At 32.5% G+C, this 14,362-nt stretch overlaps 2 protein-coding genes across 3 annotated transcripts; both read right to left on the reverse strand.

Moving 5' to 3' along the window:
* Positions 1–3,059: 3,059 nt before the first annotated feature.
* Positions 3,060–13,147, reverse strand: LOC105336086 (ryncolin-4-like). 2 transcript variants are annotated; one of them, XM_066067834.1, is made up of 6 exons: positions 13,053–13,147; positions 12,083–12,226; positions 4,317–4,462; positions 3,865–3,961; positions 3,439–3,603; positions 3,060–3,352 (listed from the first exon to the last, which is right to left on the reverse strand). In XM_066067834.1, the coding sequence occupies exons 1-6, from the start codon at positions 13,123–13,125 to the stop codon at positions 3,102–3,104; spliced, it is 876 nt and encodes a 291-aa protein (XP_065923906.1). In that variant the 5' UTR covers positions 13,126–13,147; the 3' UTR covers positions 3,060–3,101. The 2 variants fall into 2 exon arrangements, with proteins under 2 accessions (XP_065923906.1, XP_065923905.1); XM_066067833.1 differs by lacking the exons at positions 12,083–12,226; positions 13,053–13,147 and adding exons at positions 5,236–5,379; positions 6,189–6,307.
* Positions 9,405–10,811, reverse strand: LOC105322529 (ficolin-2-like). The gene is made up of 4 exons (XM_066067844.1): positions 10,650–10,811; positions 10,194–10,290; positions 9,771–9,935; positions 9,405–9,686 (listed from the first exon to the last, which is right to left on the reverse strand). Exons 1-4 carry the CDS (start codon positions 10,704–10,706, stop codon positions 9,439–9,441), a joined length of 567 nt encoding a protein of 188 aa, XP_065923916.1. The 5' UTR covers positions 10,707–10,811; the 3' UTR covers positions 9,405–9,438.
* Positions 13,148–14,362: the final 1,215 nt, after the last annotated feature.

Genomic DNA, 14,362 nt, shown 5'->3' on the forward strand with positions numbered 1-14,362 from the left:
GTTTTGGCTATAACAAAACTTTTAAATAATTTATAGCGCGTTTTGTGACAAGTTGAAAAGTTAACTCGTAATAAAATGACGATGTCAGCGTTTAAGGCGGCGCAGCAGTAACTAATACAATTTTGTAAAGACCATGAAATAAATCATAAGCGACTTTGGAAGCAAACGAAATTAACAAAATCGATTAAAAATGCGTTTTGTGAATAAATAGTTAAACAACATTAAAAATATTTGAACAAATATGATGACAAAACCCCGAAAAAGAAACCCCTAACGATATCAATGGACGTCAAAATGCTGAACGACACATTTCGGCAAGACGGACGTTAGACAACAAATAATACAGGGCAAGTTTGGAGCCGACAGATCGTTTGTACTAAGAAAATATTAAAAGAAAAAACAAAACTAGAAATACATGTTGAATGTGTACTCATGTTACTTTTTCAAAGATAATATATATATAAGACTTTTTCGGAAATAAAACGTAAATGTTATCGTAAACGATGTGGAGGGTTTAGCAACAACGTAAAACTGGAAATTTTCGACGTCGCACATTGCGCCGCTTGACAAAACTTGTTGTTACTAATTATTCATTTTCTCGAGAAATAAATAAAGTACAGATTTGAATTTTTCAGTATTGTTTGCCAAAGAGTCATTGAAGAAAACATAGAAGTCTAATGAAATTGCAGTGAACAGAATATAAATTATGTGTCCTGTCTACGCTATTTTGGGACAACCCTCGTACTCTTTGATTGTTTACTAAAGAGTTACGATATTGCATCTATATTGTAATATTATTGCGGTACATACTTGTTATGGCATATTTCGCCCGTTATAAAATGCATTTTTAAAGCACTAAGCATAGCTCAGCGCTTTATTGTCGTTAGACTTCTATTTCCGGTGCAAGGAATAACTGCCCTCTATGAGCAGAAATATACATCATTTAAACTGGTAAGAGGTATAGGGAACCAGTTATCTGGGTGACGGAAATGGCCGAGTAGATACGATTGGTTTGCGGGGCTTACGTACATCAGCACGGGATGCTACGCAGTGATGAAAAAATATAGTGCGTAGTCAGAAGGTAAAATATAGAAAAATAAAATCGATTCTTTGCAAGAAAAGGTCCAAAACTGTGATGAATTACTGTTCAAAAGTTATAATTTGTGATTTTAAAATATCTTTTTTCAGGCAAGTATCCATATACAAGTCGTGTTCAGCTTTAATTCACATCATCTTCAGAAAGTAACATATATTCAAAGAAATCTGGCCTTCGATACCTTAAATTGATATTAATTAAACATAAACCAAAATTTCAATAAGGCTCATTTCCGCCTACGCTTGCACACAGTAAATTTTCTTAGAACCAAGCTAGGTTAGCGCTTTTCAGTACTTTAAGTACTTTGATTTTGTTTCTTCATTGTCATCCCGGCCTGTCTTCTCCTTTATGTTTACATTTTTGTTTATGAATATGGAATTGTTGGATACGTCCCTTTACTTCCGGGTTGTTTTTTTCTTGATCCGCCGCCTATATTTTACCGGCAGTGGAAATGGCTTATTATAAGGTAAATAATTAATTGATTATTATTGTGTGAATGAAGGTAATGTTATTTTATGAGGAAATATTTATTATAAAGTTAGTTATTTTATTGGAACTATTTTCCGTATACTTTTTCCCAATTTTTTCGTAATTCTCCGTAAGGGTCTATACGATTTTGTATGAGATTTCTTACGGGTGTATATAAGAGGTGATTTTTCCGTAAAATCGCCAGTCTGCTCTTTTTCATTTTCGGGTTAACGTCTCTTTTGGTTTTTACTTAAATTTTGGTAAATATTTATTTTTGCTTAAGGATAATTAATTGAGCCTTCGTTATTTTATTAATTGAATAAATTTTAATTAGTGAAATTGTAATTTTTAACAGTTTGGAAGGTTTATTTAGGATCACATATTCTGATTATTTCAGGATTTGATCTTAAACTAATTATTTTAAATTTCATTTATCTCTGTTTCAATACATAACCACATATCTTGATTATTTTGAGATCTGGTTATTTATATTTAAGGGGTCATATTTAGATCAAGTTATTTAAGGGTGGTTAAAAGGCCTGGATTTATTTTGTTACCCTATTGTTGTTCATTTGGATTTGCAATGCAGACTCAATAAATTTATGAAACTTAAATTCTGTGTTTTGTTCGTCAATTGCTGAAATTGATGTCCGAATGAGATAGTCATTGATTGCTATTTCGCTACATAAAATTTTTGGTGTCAGAAGTGGGATCCACATTTTTGAGGAATGGATCCAGAGATTCGAACTCGTTATTTGAATTAAAACAACATGTTTACAAGACATCAGGCAGCAGTTCAAGCAGAACAAATGGATGAAACTGAAAGAAAAGAGAAAATTATAAATAGAAGTATTAGAGGAGAGTCCAATGAACAACACTGTGGAGACACCAGTGACGAAGAAATTATCACTGAGTGTGATGAGCAGTTTATTAGTGGTTCAGAATCAGAGCACTTAGATACTACACAGGGAGTATTTTCTCCCAAGGTTCTTGTTCAAATACCAAAAACAGCTGATACTTGCTCAGGTTCAGGTACATCACCTATTACAGCTACAAGTGTAAATAAAAAATACAGATCTTATACCAAGAATAAAACTCAGTCAATTAAAGCACAAAGTAGGCTTCTTCCCCAGACTCAGACTGAGGGAGATTTGTCAGATAAAGAAGGTGAGCCTATACATGTAGATCAGAACAATACTTACATGCTTAACAGTCTTGGTCAATTGATCAATGGTGCTCTCAACACGATGACAGTGGCTATAGGTAAGATTTTCAGGACCACCATGCAAGAGATGAACCAAAACAAAGATAACAAGGTGAGTGAAAATCAGACTCAGCAGAGCAGGAGAACTGGAGTTAAGCAGAGAACGAGGAGATTACCATCTACTTACATGTAAAGATGAAACGATCTGAAAATTTTTCATCAATGATAAGACAGAGAATATTTTGAGAGAACTACTTTGATCTGAAATTGCATATAAAAAGACAAATACCATGACAGGCAATTTTTGTTTTAATAAATACTTTCACAACAAAGTCAATTCTTGGATCTGATCATCATTGATGCCCTCCTTAAAGCACGGTGTTCATTTCCGAATGCGTACCAGTTGATACTAATCGAAGTGATTTTAGCCGAGTTTAGATAAGGTCCGTTTAGATAAGCTTGTTCGCAATCTTCGAACCACCATCCTCCTTGGAAATTCACGCCACAGTGTTGTTTATCCCCTTTGTCATTGTCTTGGTCTTTGGTAGAAAACTTCATCCCGTTCTGATGTGCAAGACTATCCCCTGGAATATACTAATCTTGTATATTTTGATATTAATTATAAACTCAATGGAGAGCTTAATATATTATCTGATATCTGTGAACTAACCCGCCGTTCCACTGTATCCCCCGACGGTTAACTTGTATTTCTGAGACTCACTCCCAACGGTAAACGTGGAATACTTGGCATATGCCTTCTCACCTGAAAACTTTTGTAAGTCCACACGTAACTCTTGGCTAGTTCTTGTTGTGAGTAAATGAATATCTTCATTTCCTAGAAAAAAAAAACAAAAGTTCCATTGGCCACCTCGCTAACCTGCATAACAATGTCCATGTGTGACTAAAACAGTTATCATCGAATCATCATGGTATAATTGCGGTTTGCGTTTTGTAGCTATTTTTCATCCACGACTAATACAAATGCAAGTGTTCTTTCGACTACTAGGTATCCTTTGTTTTTAAAATTAAAACAAACATTTAATTCATTAAACAAATTTCAATAATCACGTGAAAACATTTTATTACATGCTCTTACCTAGCCAATATTCTCCTTGTGGTTTTCCAAATCCGGCTTTGTAGGTCTGCCAAGAGCGATAAAAATCTTCAGAACCATCCATTCGTCTTTGAATTACCTGCAAGACAACACTAAAAATTGCCATTGGAATTTATTGTAAAATTCTTAGAAGAGAAGCTAAGCTCTTGAAGACTTTTTAAAGTGGTTAAACTATTGCATTATCAGTTTAATACTGATATCAGGTTGTTTTAATGTCAAAAATTAAGAGAGGATTGTATTTAAAATAAGCATTTGTACCAATATTGGTTGGTTTTTCGAGTATGAATGAAGACGATTACAAAAATTACCATCTCACGTTAACCACATTGATGACATTTTAGAGAAATTCTAGAGAATCAGTAAGCTTAAAGTTATTAATCGTGTAAGGTATGGATACATATTGAAATAAAGGAAAGAAACAAGTTAAGACTCACGGTCCACCCTCCGCCGTCCGTAGTCATGTCACAGTACACCAACTTCTTGGTCTTCATATCCGGGTATATCGTGTACACACCGTCTCTTCCTTTTGTGTTGGGTATTGTCTTTAGAATGGATGCACAGTCTCTTTGTTTTTGTAGTCCTGTAAGTATAAATAGCTTTTTATCATAGGTTTGCGTAATTATAAGTATATTTGACCGTCGCTACATGTGTCCTATATTAAGTGTTTAATTTACAGTATTAAATTGTAATTGTTATGTATTGGTACTGTGTACTTTCAAAAATTGATATTCTGTTCATGAATAATCTTAGATTAATGGTCATTTTTATAAATACGCCTCTTTAAAGGACATTGTCACGATTTTGGTCAAATTCTATTTTATGTGTTTGTTATTTACTTTGCTTTAGGAATGCATTTTTAATGCTTAAATGAAATTTAAGAGCCAGTTGAGGAGTTTTAAACAAGATACAGGACTCTCAATTCTCTGTCATGTAAATAAAACTGGTGCCCTCTATTGTATACATAGGTTCAAATTTTACCAGTAAAAATTCTTTTTTAAACTGATTTGTTTATGTTCTTATTCATTTTTAGCATAAATAAACGATTCCTAACGTTTAACACATTCATGTTCGGTCTAAAGCTGGAATTTTTACTTCAACATTAAAAATGTAAACAAAAACTTTTTTTTACATAGAAAAAAATTGTAAGCTCTGTAACTTGCTTGTAACTCAACGAATGGCATTGAAATTTTGGTTGCCTATCAACAATGCCTTGCTGAAGCATTGTAAACATTAAAATCGGAAAAATAAATGTTTAAAAAAATCGTGACTGTGCATCTTTAAAGCTGTAGGTCTAAACTGACTGATTTATATAGGGACATTTACTAATTCAGGAGATATATATAATATTCTAACTGAGTAACTTGTTGATGTGTTTCCCGGTCAGTCTGTAGTGAGAGGTGAGGGACACATCCACAGTGACGGGGGAATCCACTTTGAAGGACGTGTTCAGGTGTTTCCATGTCCATGGGGTCAACTCAAGCAGAGATTCCACATTGCCTGAAGGAAGGAAAATCATAATTATGCGGATTAATATAATTAATAATCAATTCAATTTTAAAAACCTGTATCTATAAAAAAAACTTTTAAAAGTTTTTTTTTAATAACTTTTTGAAAAAGAACACTTCAATCTTTTAGGTCTTATTTTCGGCTTATAAATCAAACCAACCAACTCTTTGTAAAAGTTAAAAACTTTAATCAAGTTATGGTCACAGAAACAATATCTTTTTAATAATTTAGATAGTTAAAATTAAAAATGATTATTGTAAAGTTACACAAAAATTCAATGCACATATGCATTGAAAGTGTAAACAGACAGAGTCGTTCCTAAATTATTTTGGTTGAAATCAGAGTGAACTTACCGGCATCGTTTAAAAACTTCAATACAGTTATAGAAATGAACTTATTGGTTTATTTTGATTGACCAAAACGCTTTCAAATGGTTAATTACATGTATATTACTGTTGGCAAATGCCGGTGTCTAGTAATAAATTTACATGTTCATACATGGGTGAATCTTTTAAGGGACGCACCGAACAAATATTCCATCAAATATTACTTTATTCATCTCTCTTTTTTCATTCAGTTTGAGTTTTTCTTTATCTTATTTATAGAAAAATTGCCTTAAATGGTTGAGAAAAATAACGCATTCTTCATCAATATTTATACATTTTAGCAATTAACCGTTGGTTTACAGCGGACAAAATCTTCTCTACAATCGGACCAAATGTATAACTTTTAAAAACTGTTAATTTTTAGAGTTAATTTAATTATGGGCATATTTTGATTTAAAGAAAACTTATCCATACCCTTGATTTTGGAATGAGGCTCAACAGCAATCCCTATAACAAAATAATCAACCAAGCCAAAAGTAAAGAACATGTTCCAAAATGAAACCATGATGGCGTTGTTACTTTCAATGGATAAAGCATTTCTGATTGCTTTTATATACATGTACATTTACATGTTCATGTAGATATCACCTGACAATTAAAATGAAATCGGATGTGTTTTTCGTGACAATAGAATAGATCGGTCTAGGTTAACTTGGTGTGTTGATACAGAGACAGTCATGTTGTCATCCGTCCTTTGGCTAGTCTTTTTGCGTTGTTATCATCATTAAAATCAAGTTCCCCCAGAATGAGAATCAATGCAGTGCATATATGCTTATACAAGTATCATTTTTTTGATAGCATTGTAGAATAATATAGATGTATGTATACAGTTATTTTCCCATTCAATGCAACTTCCCACAGGCACGTATCATTGGGGGATGTTTTAAGATTAATGATTTAAGGACAAGTTAAAATATTTAATACAGTCTCATTCCCACGTCAGGCCCGTAACAATTTGGGAACGGGGCGCTGCCCTCTCTCCAACTTTTCTATTTTTAATGAAAATAAACATTTTCAAAAGTGCCAACAGAAATTTAATTTTTGAAAACTTCCCCCACCACTTTTTGTGAGCGTGCTAACAAATTATATGATATAGTAAGAAAATTATCGTTACATCGAGGAATTGGGTATTATAGGTATTACATGTATGCCCCCATTCACAGACAATGATATTCAAAATTGGCAATATTAATTAAATTTCTGTGTATTTTTATATAAATTTGGATTCCCCTTGACTTACCGCTATCCCCCATCCCGACAACCCCACTCCACGGATTAGATCATTTATTATAGGAAGTTTTGCTTTTTAAAGCTGAACACCGCTCGTAAATAGGCACCGGTACCTGGTATATAACCCCCCCACCCCCCCCCCCCCCCCGATCTCGTTTCACCCGACTGCATACCTGAAACTCGTGACCGTCGTGTAGTGTTCCTTTTGTGGTGTTAGAATTTTATGCATCTATTTCGTATTACGTATGCATATTATATTTGTAAATAATGCATTTACCAATTTATTTGATGTTAGCATTCTCCTGGCGTGAAAAAAAGTACGTCAAATTTGATAAATTCATCGCGATCGAGTAACACGGCGAGGCAAAATGTACGTCCACACAGGTGAGACCTCTACAGCAAAATACCTAGAACTGTTTAGAGGTCTGTGTCTTATATAGGGGTTGTAGGGGCAGCAGTGGTGAAAAAGAAATATGGCGGACAGTGCCTATTTACAGCAGTATTTAGCTTTAAATTTAAAAAAGAATATGTTAAAATGATTAAAGGATACTGATGAAATTATTACTCTCCAAATACACCAAATACAGAAGGAAGCGTTTTATCTTGAACATATATGCTGCATACAATTTATATATTGATATTAGTTTGAAATCCCAATCAATCGACATCTTGGCTCTTGCAATGAGATACCTCAATTGTTTATTTGTGGCATATCAAATTTAAGATGATATGGTTTGACTATACTTAAGTTCTAGAAACATTGTTTTGGTTTTATATTTTTGACACATAAGGCCGTGATAAAATTAACCTTTAACTATTACAGGCAAATATGAACGATTGCAATGCAATTTAGCGTGCTGTTTTGTGCAATTCCGGAGCTCTTGACCCCAGCAGATAAAAGATTTTAAAAATTTTATGCCAATTTTTTATATAAAACCTGGGTATCCACCAATGCAAGTAAGAAATCCAGGGAATAAAACAAAAACCCATCATGGATGTACGTTGTTTACATTAAATATCATTTATTATTTGAAGAGATTGAATAATGCAATAAATTTCATATGAAAGTGAAGAGAGAAAACCCCCCTGACAAAAAAAGACCATTGAATACATGGATAGAGGAAATTTTCAGCTCTCATGTACTGGGAAGACTGGAATAGAACTTCTGATTGAAAGTCATTAGTCATTTTTTCTCACCATGTGCTGTACGAATTGCATGTATTGTTTAAGATCAGAGGTAATTAGTGGGTTTTTTCCAGGCATTATATACGTAATTCTTTTGGTAGGGGCTATGTGAATTTACAGGTTGACAGTTAATGCAAAATTTACAACAAATTTTATATTTACTGCCACCCGGTTGATTTAAACTTTACAACATGACAAAATCTGTTGTAAATCTTGTATTTACTTTCATCCAGTAAATTGAGAATTTGCAACATGACAGGGCAATAAAATTCTACATTTAAAGGTCACAAAAGGATGCAACCTATCTTCCATTATTTTCTTCTTTTTTCCCATTTCCTCAATGTAGAGATTTACACTGCGTAATTCCAAAATTATATTTTCATGCAATATGATTTTTACTATTTGGATATATATTTTCAGTTGTAAATAGATACCTTGACTTTTTAAAAAAAAAATTAAGTTCATTTTGTATCAAATTAAAAGAAAAATTCAAAATGTTCAACTCCGAAATTTGCATGGTAGTTCACTCTGAGTTTTTGGGCATTAACAGGTTTTAATGCAAATTAAGAAATGATCTATGAAGGAAATTATCTAAAACTGAGGAACATTACATTTGTCATTAAAACCTTATAACAGATATGCAAATCAAGTCATATCTAAAAGATTGCCCAAAAGAAAATACATGTATAGCATTAATTCTTATAATGAGATGATTGATCTCCATATATATAATTAACCAATGTTTATAGATTAATACATTGAATATTTCATATTATTTTACAGATTATATTCCTGTTCTTGGATATTTCTATAGAACACTTTGATGACATCACAGAGAACTTATGTTTAGATGGTAAACAGGCATCTATCCCTTAAACCAAATCTTATGATATTCTGTAACAAAAGAATGGACATCATGTTTTACATGGCTACAACTTCCTTTTCTCTTTTTAAGTGACACAAGCTTTGAACTTGAGGTTGTATTAATTGTCTAATGAAGGAGAACAAATCAGTGATGTGTTATTGTTAGAAACATTCAACTTTCATGTTAAAACGAAGCAAGTGTTTTGCAGAAAAGGACTACCTTTCTTAATTATTTATCAATTAAGGTTTAACAACCTCTGAAAATATTTTATCAATGATGAGACAGAGAATATTTTGTGAGAACTACTTTGATCTGTTATCGCATATAAAAAGACAAATACCAAGATAGGCAATTTTTGTTTTAATAAATACTTTCACAACAAAGTCAATTCTTGGATCTGATCATCATCGATGCTTTCTTTAAAGCACGGTTTTCATTCCCGAATGCATACCAATTGATACTAATCCAAGTGATTTTATCCGATTTTAGATAAGGTCCGTTTAGACATGCACGTTCGCAATTTTTGAACCACCATCCTCCTTGATGTTCCATGCTACAATGTTTACCCCATACGTCATTGTCTTGGTCTTTGGCAGAAAACTTCACCCCGTTCTGATATGCAAGACTGTCCCCTGAAATATACTTATCTTCTATATTTTGATTTTAATTATAAAATCAATGGAGAGCTTCTATTATCTGATATCTTTTGTACTTACCCGCCGTTCCACTGTATCCCCCGACGGTTAACTTGTATTTCTGAGACTCACTCAAAACGGTAAACGTGGAATACTTGGCGTATGCCTTTTCACCTGAAAACTTTTGTAAGTCCACACGTAACTCTTGGCTAGTTCTTGTTGTGAGCAAGTGAATATCTTCATTTCCTAAAAATATACAAGAGTTCCATTGGCCACATCGTTAACCTGCATAACAATGTCCAAGGGTGACAAAAACAGTTATCATGGAATCATCATGGTATAATTGCGGATTGCGGTTTGTAGCTATTTTTTATCCACGACTAATTCAAATGCAAGTGTTCTTTCAACTACTAGGAATCTTTTGTTTTTAAAGTTAAAACAAACATTTAATTCATTAAATGAATTTCAATAATCACGTGGAAACGTTTTATTACATGCTCTTACCTAGCCAATATTCTCCTTGTGGTTTTCCAAATCCGGCTTTGTAGGTCTGCCAAGAGCGATAAAAATCTTCGGAACCATCCATTCGTCTTTGAATTACCTGCAAGACAACACTAAAAATTATAATTGGAATTTATTGTAAAATTCTTAGAAGAGAAGCTATGCTCTGGAAGACTTTTTAAAGTGGTTAAACTATTGCATTATCAATGCTTGATACTGATATCGGGTTGTTTTAATGTCCAAAATTAAGAGAGGTTTGTTTTAAAAATAGGCATTTGTACCAATTTTGGTTGGTTTTTTGAGTGTGAATGTGACGGCTACAAAAATTGACATCTTACGTTAACCACAACAAAGGCCTGTTAGAGGAATTCTAGAGAATCAGTAAGTTTTAGAAAGTTACATAACGTGTAAGGTATGGATACATATTGAAATAAAGGAAAGAAACGAGTAAAGACTCACGGTCCACCCTCCGCCGTCCGTGGTCATGTCACAGTACACCAACTTCCTGGTCGTCATATCCGGGTATATCGTGTACACACCGTCTCTACTTTTTGTGTTTGGTATTGTTTTTAGAATGGATGCACAGTCCCTTTGTTTTTGTAGTCCTGTAAGTATATATAGCCATTTATCATAGGTTTGCTTAATTATCAGTATATTTGACCGTCGCTGCATGTGTCATATATTCAGTATTAAGTAATTTACAGTATTAAATTGTAATTGTTATGCATTGGTACAGTTTACTTTCAAAAGTTGATATTCCGTTCATGAATTATCTTAGATTAATGATCATTTTATAAATACGCCCCCTTAAAGGACATGGTCGCGATATTGGTCAAATTCTACTTTCTGTGTTTGTTATTTACATTGCTTTAGGAATGCATTTTTAATGCTTAAATGAAATTTGACAGTCATTCGTAGAGTTATAAGCAAGATACCGGGCTCAAAATCCTCTGCCATGTAAACAAGGCTCGTGCCCTGTTTTATGTTTACATAGGTTCAATATATACCAGTAAAAATTCTTTTCCAAACTGATTTGTTTATGTTCTTATTCATTTTAAGCATAAATAAACAGTTCCTAACGTTTAGCACTTTACCTCTCCTTTCTAAGCTACCCCTTAAAACAGGAATTAGCCTCTTTCAGGTGTTCCTTACATAAATTACGTATTGAAGAGGGTAGATTTGAGGGAATTGATAGTGTGGATGGATTATGTCAACTTTGTACTTTAAGACAAATTAAAAATGAAGTACATTTTCTATTTCACTGTCCAATGTTAGAGGACTTAAAAAGAAATTTTTTGTTTCAATGTCCATCAGAAAGAAAAGATGTTCCAATTTGTATTGACCATCTTTTTAACAGCAATGACCAAAATGTCATCAAATGTACAGCAATTTTTATTAAAAAAGGTATGTCAATAAGACAAGAAATGCTAACTTTATGACAATCTATGTTAAAACAATACAGTATTGTTACAAATTTTCTATGTATATGCATTATGTATATAACATGTTTATGTTGCATATAAATATGATGCCTAAATGTCCAGTGGGCAATGGCCTTTAAGTACCAAATAAACATATTATCTTATCTTATCTAGCACTTTCATGTTCGGTCTAAACTTGAATTTTCACTTCAACATTCAAAATGTAAACAAAAACTTTTTTACATAGAAAAGAATTATAAGCTCTGTAACTCGCTTATACGTGTAACTTACGAATGACACTGAAATTTTGGTTGCCTATTAAAATGCCTTGCTGAAGCATTGTAAACATTAAAATCGGAAAAATAACTGTTGACCAAAATCTTGACTATGCCACTTTAAAGGTTTTGGTCTAAACTTTTACTAATTCAGGATTACTAATTCGGGAGATATATATTCATATAATATACTGACTGAGATACTTGTTGAGGTGTTTCCCGGTCAGTCTGTAGTGAGAGGTTAGGGACACATCCACAGTGACGGGGGATTCCACTTTGAGTGACGTGTTCAAGTGTTTCCAGTTCCATGGAGTTAACTCAAGAAGAGATTCCACGTTGCCTGAAAAAGGGAAAATCCTAATTATGCAGAAATATACCATTAATAATCATTTCAATTTTGAAAACATGCATTTATGAAAAACTTTAAAAAGATTTTTTTGAATAATTTATTGAAAAACAACACTTCAATCTTTTATGTCTTATAAATCAAAATTATAGGCTCATAAATAAAACAAAATTATAGGCTTATAAATCAAACAAACCAATTCCTTGTAAAAGTTCAAAACCTTAACCAGATATTGATCACAGAAACAATTTAGATAGTTAAAGCAAAAAATGATTATTGTAGAGTTATATAAAAATTCAATGCGCATATGCAATAAAAGAACAGAGTCAGTTTAGCTTCGTTATTTTGGTTGAAGTCGGAGTGAATTGACCGACGTCGTTTACAAACTTCCATAGAGTTAAAGAAATGAAATGCACTTATTTTTTTATTTTGTTCGAAAAAAGTGCTTTCAAATGGCTATTTACATGTATATTACTGTTGGCAATACCAGTGTCTACTAATAAAAATACATGTACATACATTGGTTGATCTATAAAGGGGCGAACCGAACAAATATTCTTTCAAATATTCATTAAGTCATCTTTCTTTTTACATTCAATTTAAGTTTTTCTTTATTTTTCTTTTTTATAGAAAAGATGCCTTAAATGATCGAGAAAAATAACGAATTGTACATCAATATACATATTCGCAATTAACCATTGCTTTACAGCGGACAAAATCTGTTCTACAAGCTGACCATGTATAGCTTAAAAAAACCTGAAAATTTTTAGATTAAATTTAAATATGAGAATATTTTAATATATAGAATACTTATTCATACCCTTGATAGTGGAATGAGGTTCTACAGCAATCCCTATAACAAATAATTCGACCAAGCCAAAAATAAAGAACATGTTCCAAAATAAACCTATGATGGCGTTGTAACATTCAATGAATAAACCATTTCGATTTGCGTTTTTATACATTTACATGTTCATGTTTACATGATATGGCATGAGTATTAAAATGAAATCGGATATGTTTATTTCGTGACAATGGAATAGATCGGTCTAGGTTAACTTGGTGTGTTGATACAGAGACAGTCATGTTGTCATCCGTCCTTAGGCTGGTCTTTTTGCGTTGTTATCATCATTAAAATCAAGTTCCTTCAGAATGAGAATCAATTCAGTGCATATATGCTTATACAAGTATCATTTTTTTATAGCATTATAGAATAATATAGATGTATGTATACAGTTATTTTCACATTCAATGCAACTTCTCACACCAGACACGTATCATTGGGGGACGTTTTATGATTAATGATTTAAGGACAAGTTAAAATATTTAATACAGTCTCATTCCCACGTCATGCACGTAACAATTTGGGATCGGGGTGCTGCCCTCTCTCCAACTTTTCTATTTTTACTGAAAATAAACAATTTGAAAAGTGTAAACAGAAATTTAATTTTTGAAACCCCCCACCACTTTTTGTGAGCAAGCTAACAAATTATAGGGTATAGTAAGAAAATTATCGTTACATCGAGGAATTGGGTATTATAGGTATTGTGTCCCTAAATCACAGACTACGATTTTGAAAATTGGCAATATTATTTAAATTTCTGTGTATTTTTATGTAAATTTGGATTCCCCTTGACTTACCGCCATCCCCCATCCCGACAACCCCACTCCGCGGGTTTTATCATTTATTATAGAAAAGTTTGCTTTTTAAAGCTGAACACCGCTCGTAAATAGGTAACGGTATCTATGGCACGCAGAATTCACAAAAATGAGCTAAACATAGTTTCACAGTCAATAAACTAGGTTTATCAACTGTTAACTATAGTTTACGGATCCTAAACGATAGTTAACGATTCGTTAACTATAGTTTACATCTGTGAAACTATATTTCACGAATGTAAACTATAGTTTACGAATGATAATCATAGTTTATCTATCTGTAAAAAAACGTTAGCAATAGATTTTGCTGATAAATATAGATTCACATTTGTTAATTATGATTTATAATCGTAAACTATAGTTAAGAGTTGTTAATTATAGTTTCACAAATCGTGAAACTACATTTATCAGACAAATTCATAAAAATGAGTTAAACATAGTTTCACTGTCGATAAACTAGACTGTTAACTA

Source organism: Magallana gigas, chromosome 8 (genome assembly GCF_963853765.1).
Source record: "Magallana gigas chromosome 8, xbMagGiga1.1, whole genome shotgun sequence".
In the NCBI taxonomy this organism is placed as follows: Eukaryota; Metazoa; Mollusca; class Bivalvia; order Ostreida; family Ostreidae; genus Magallana; species Magallana gigas.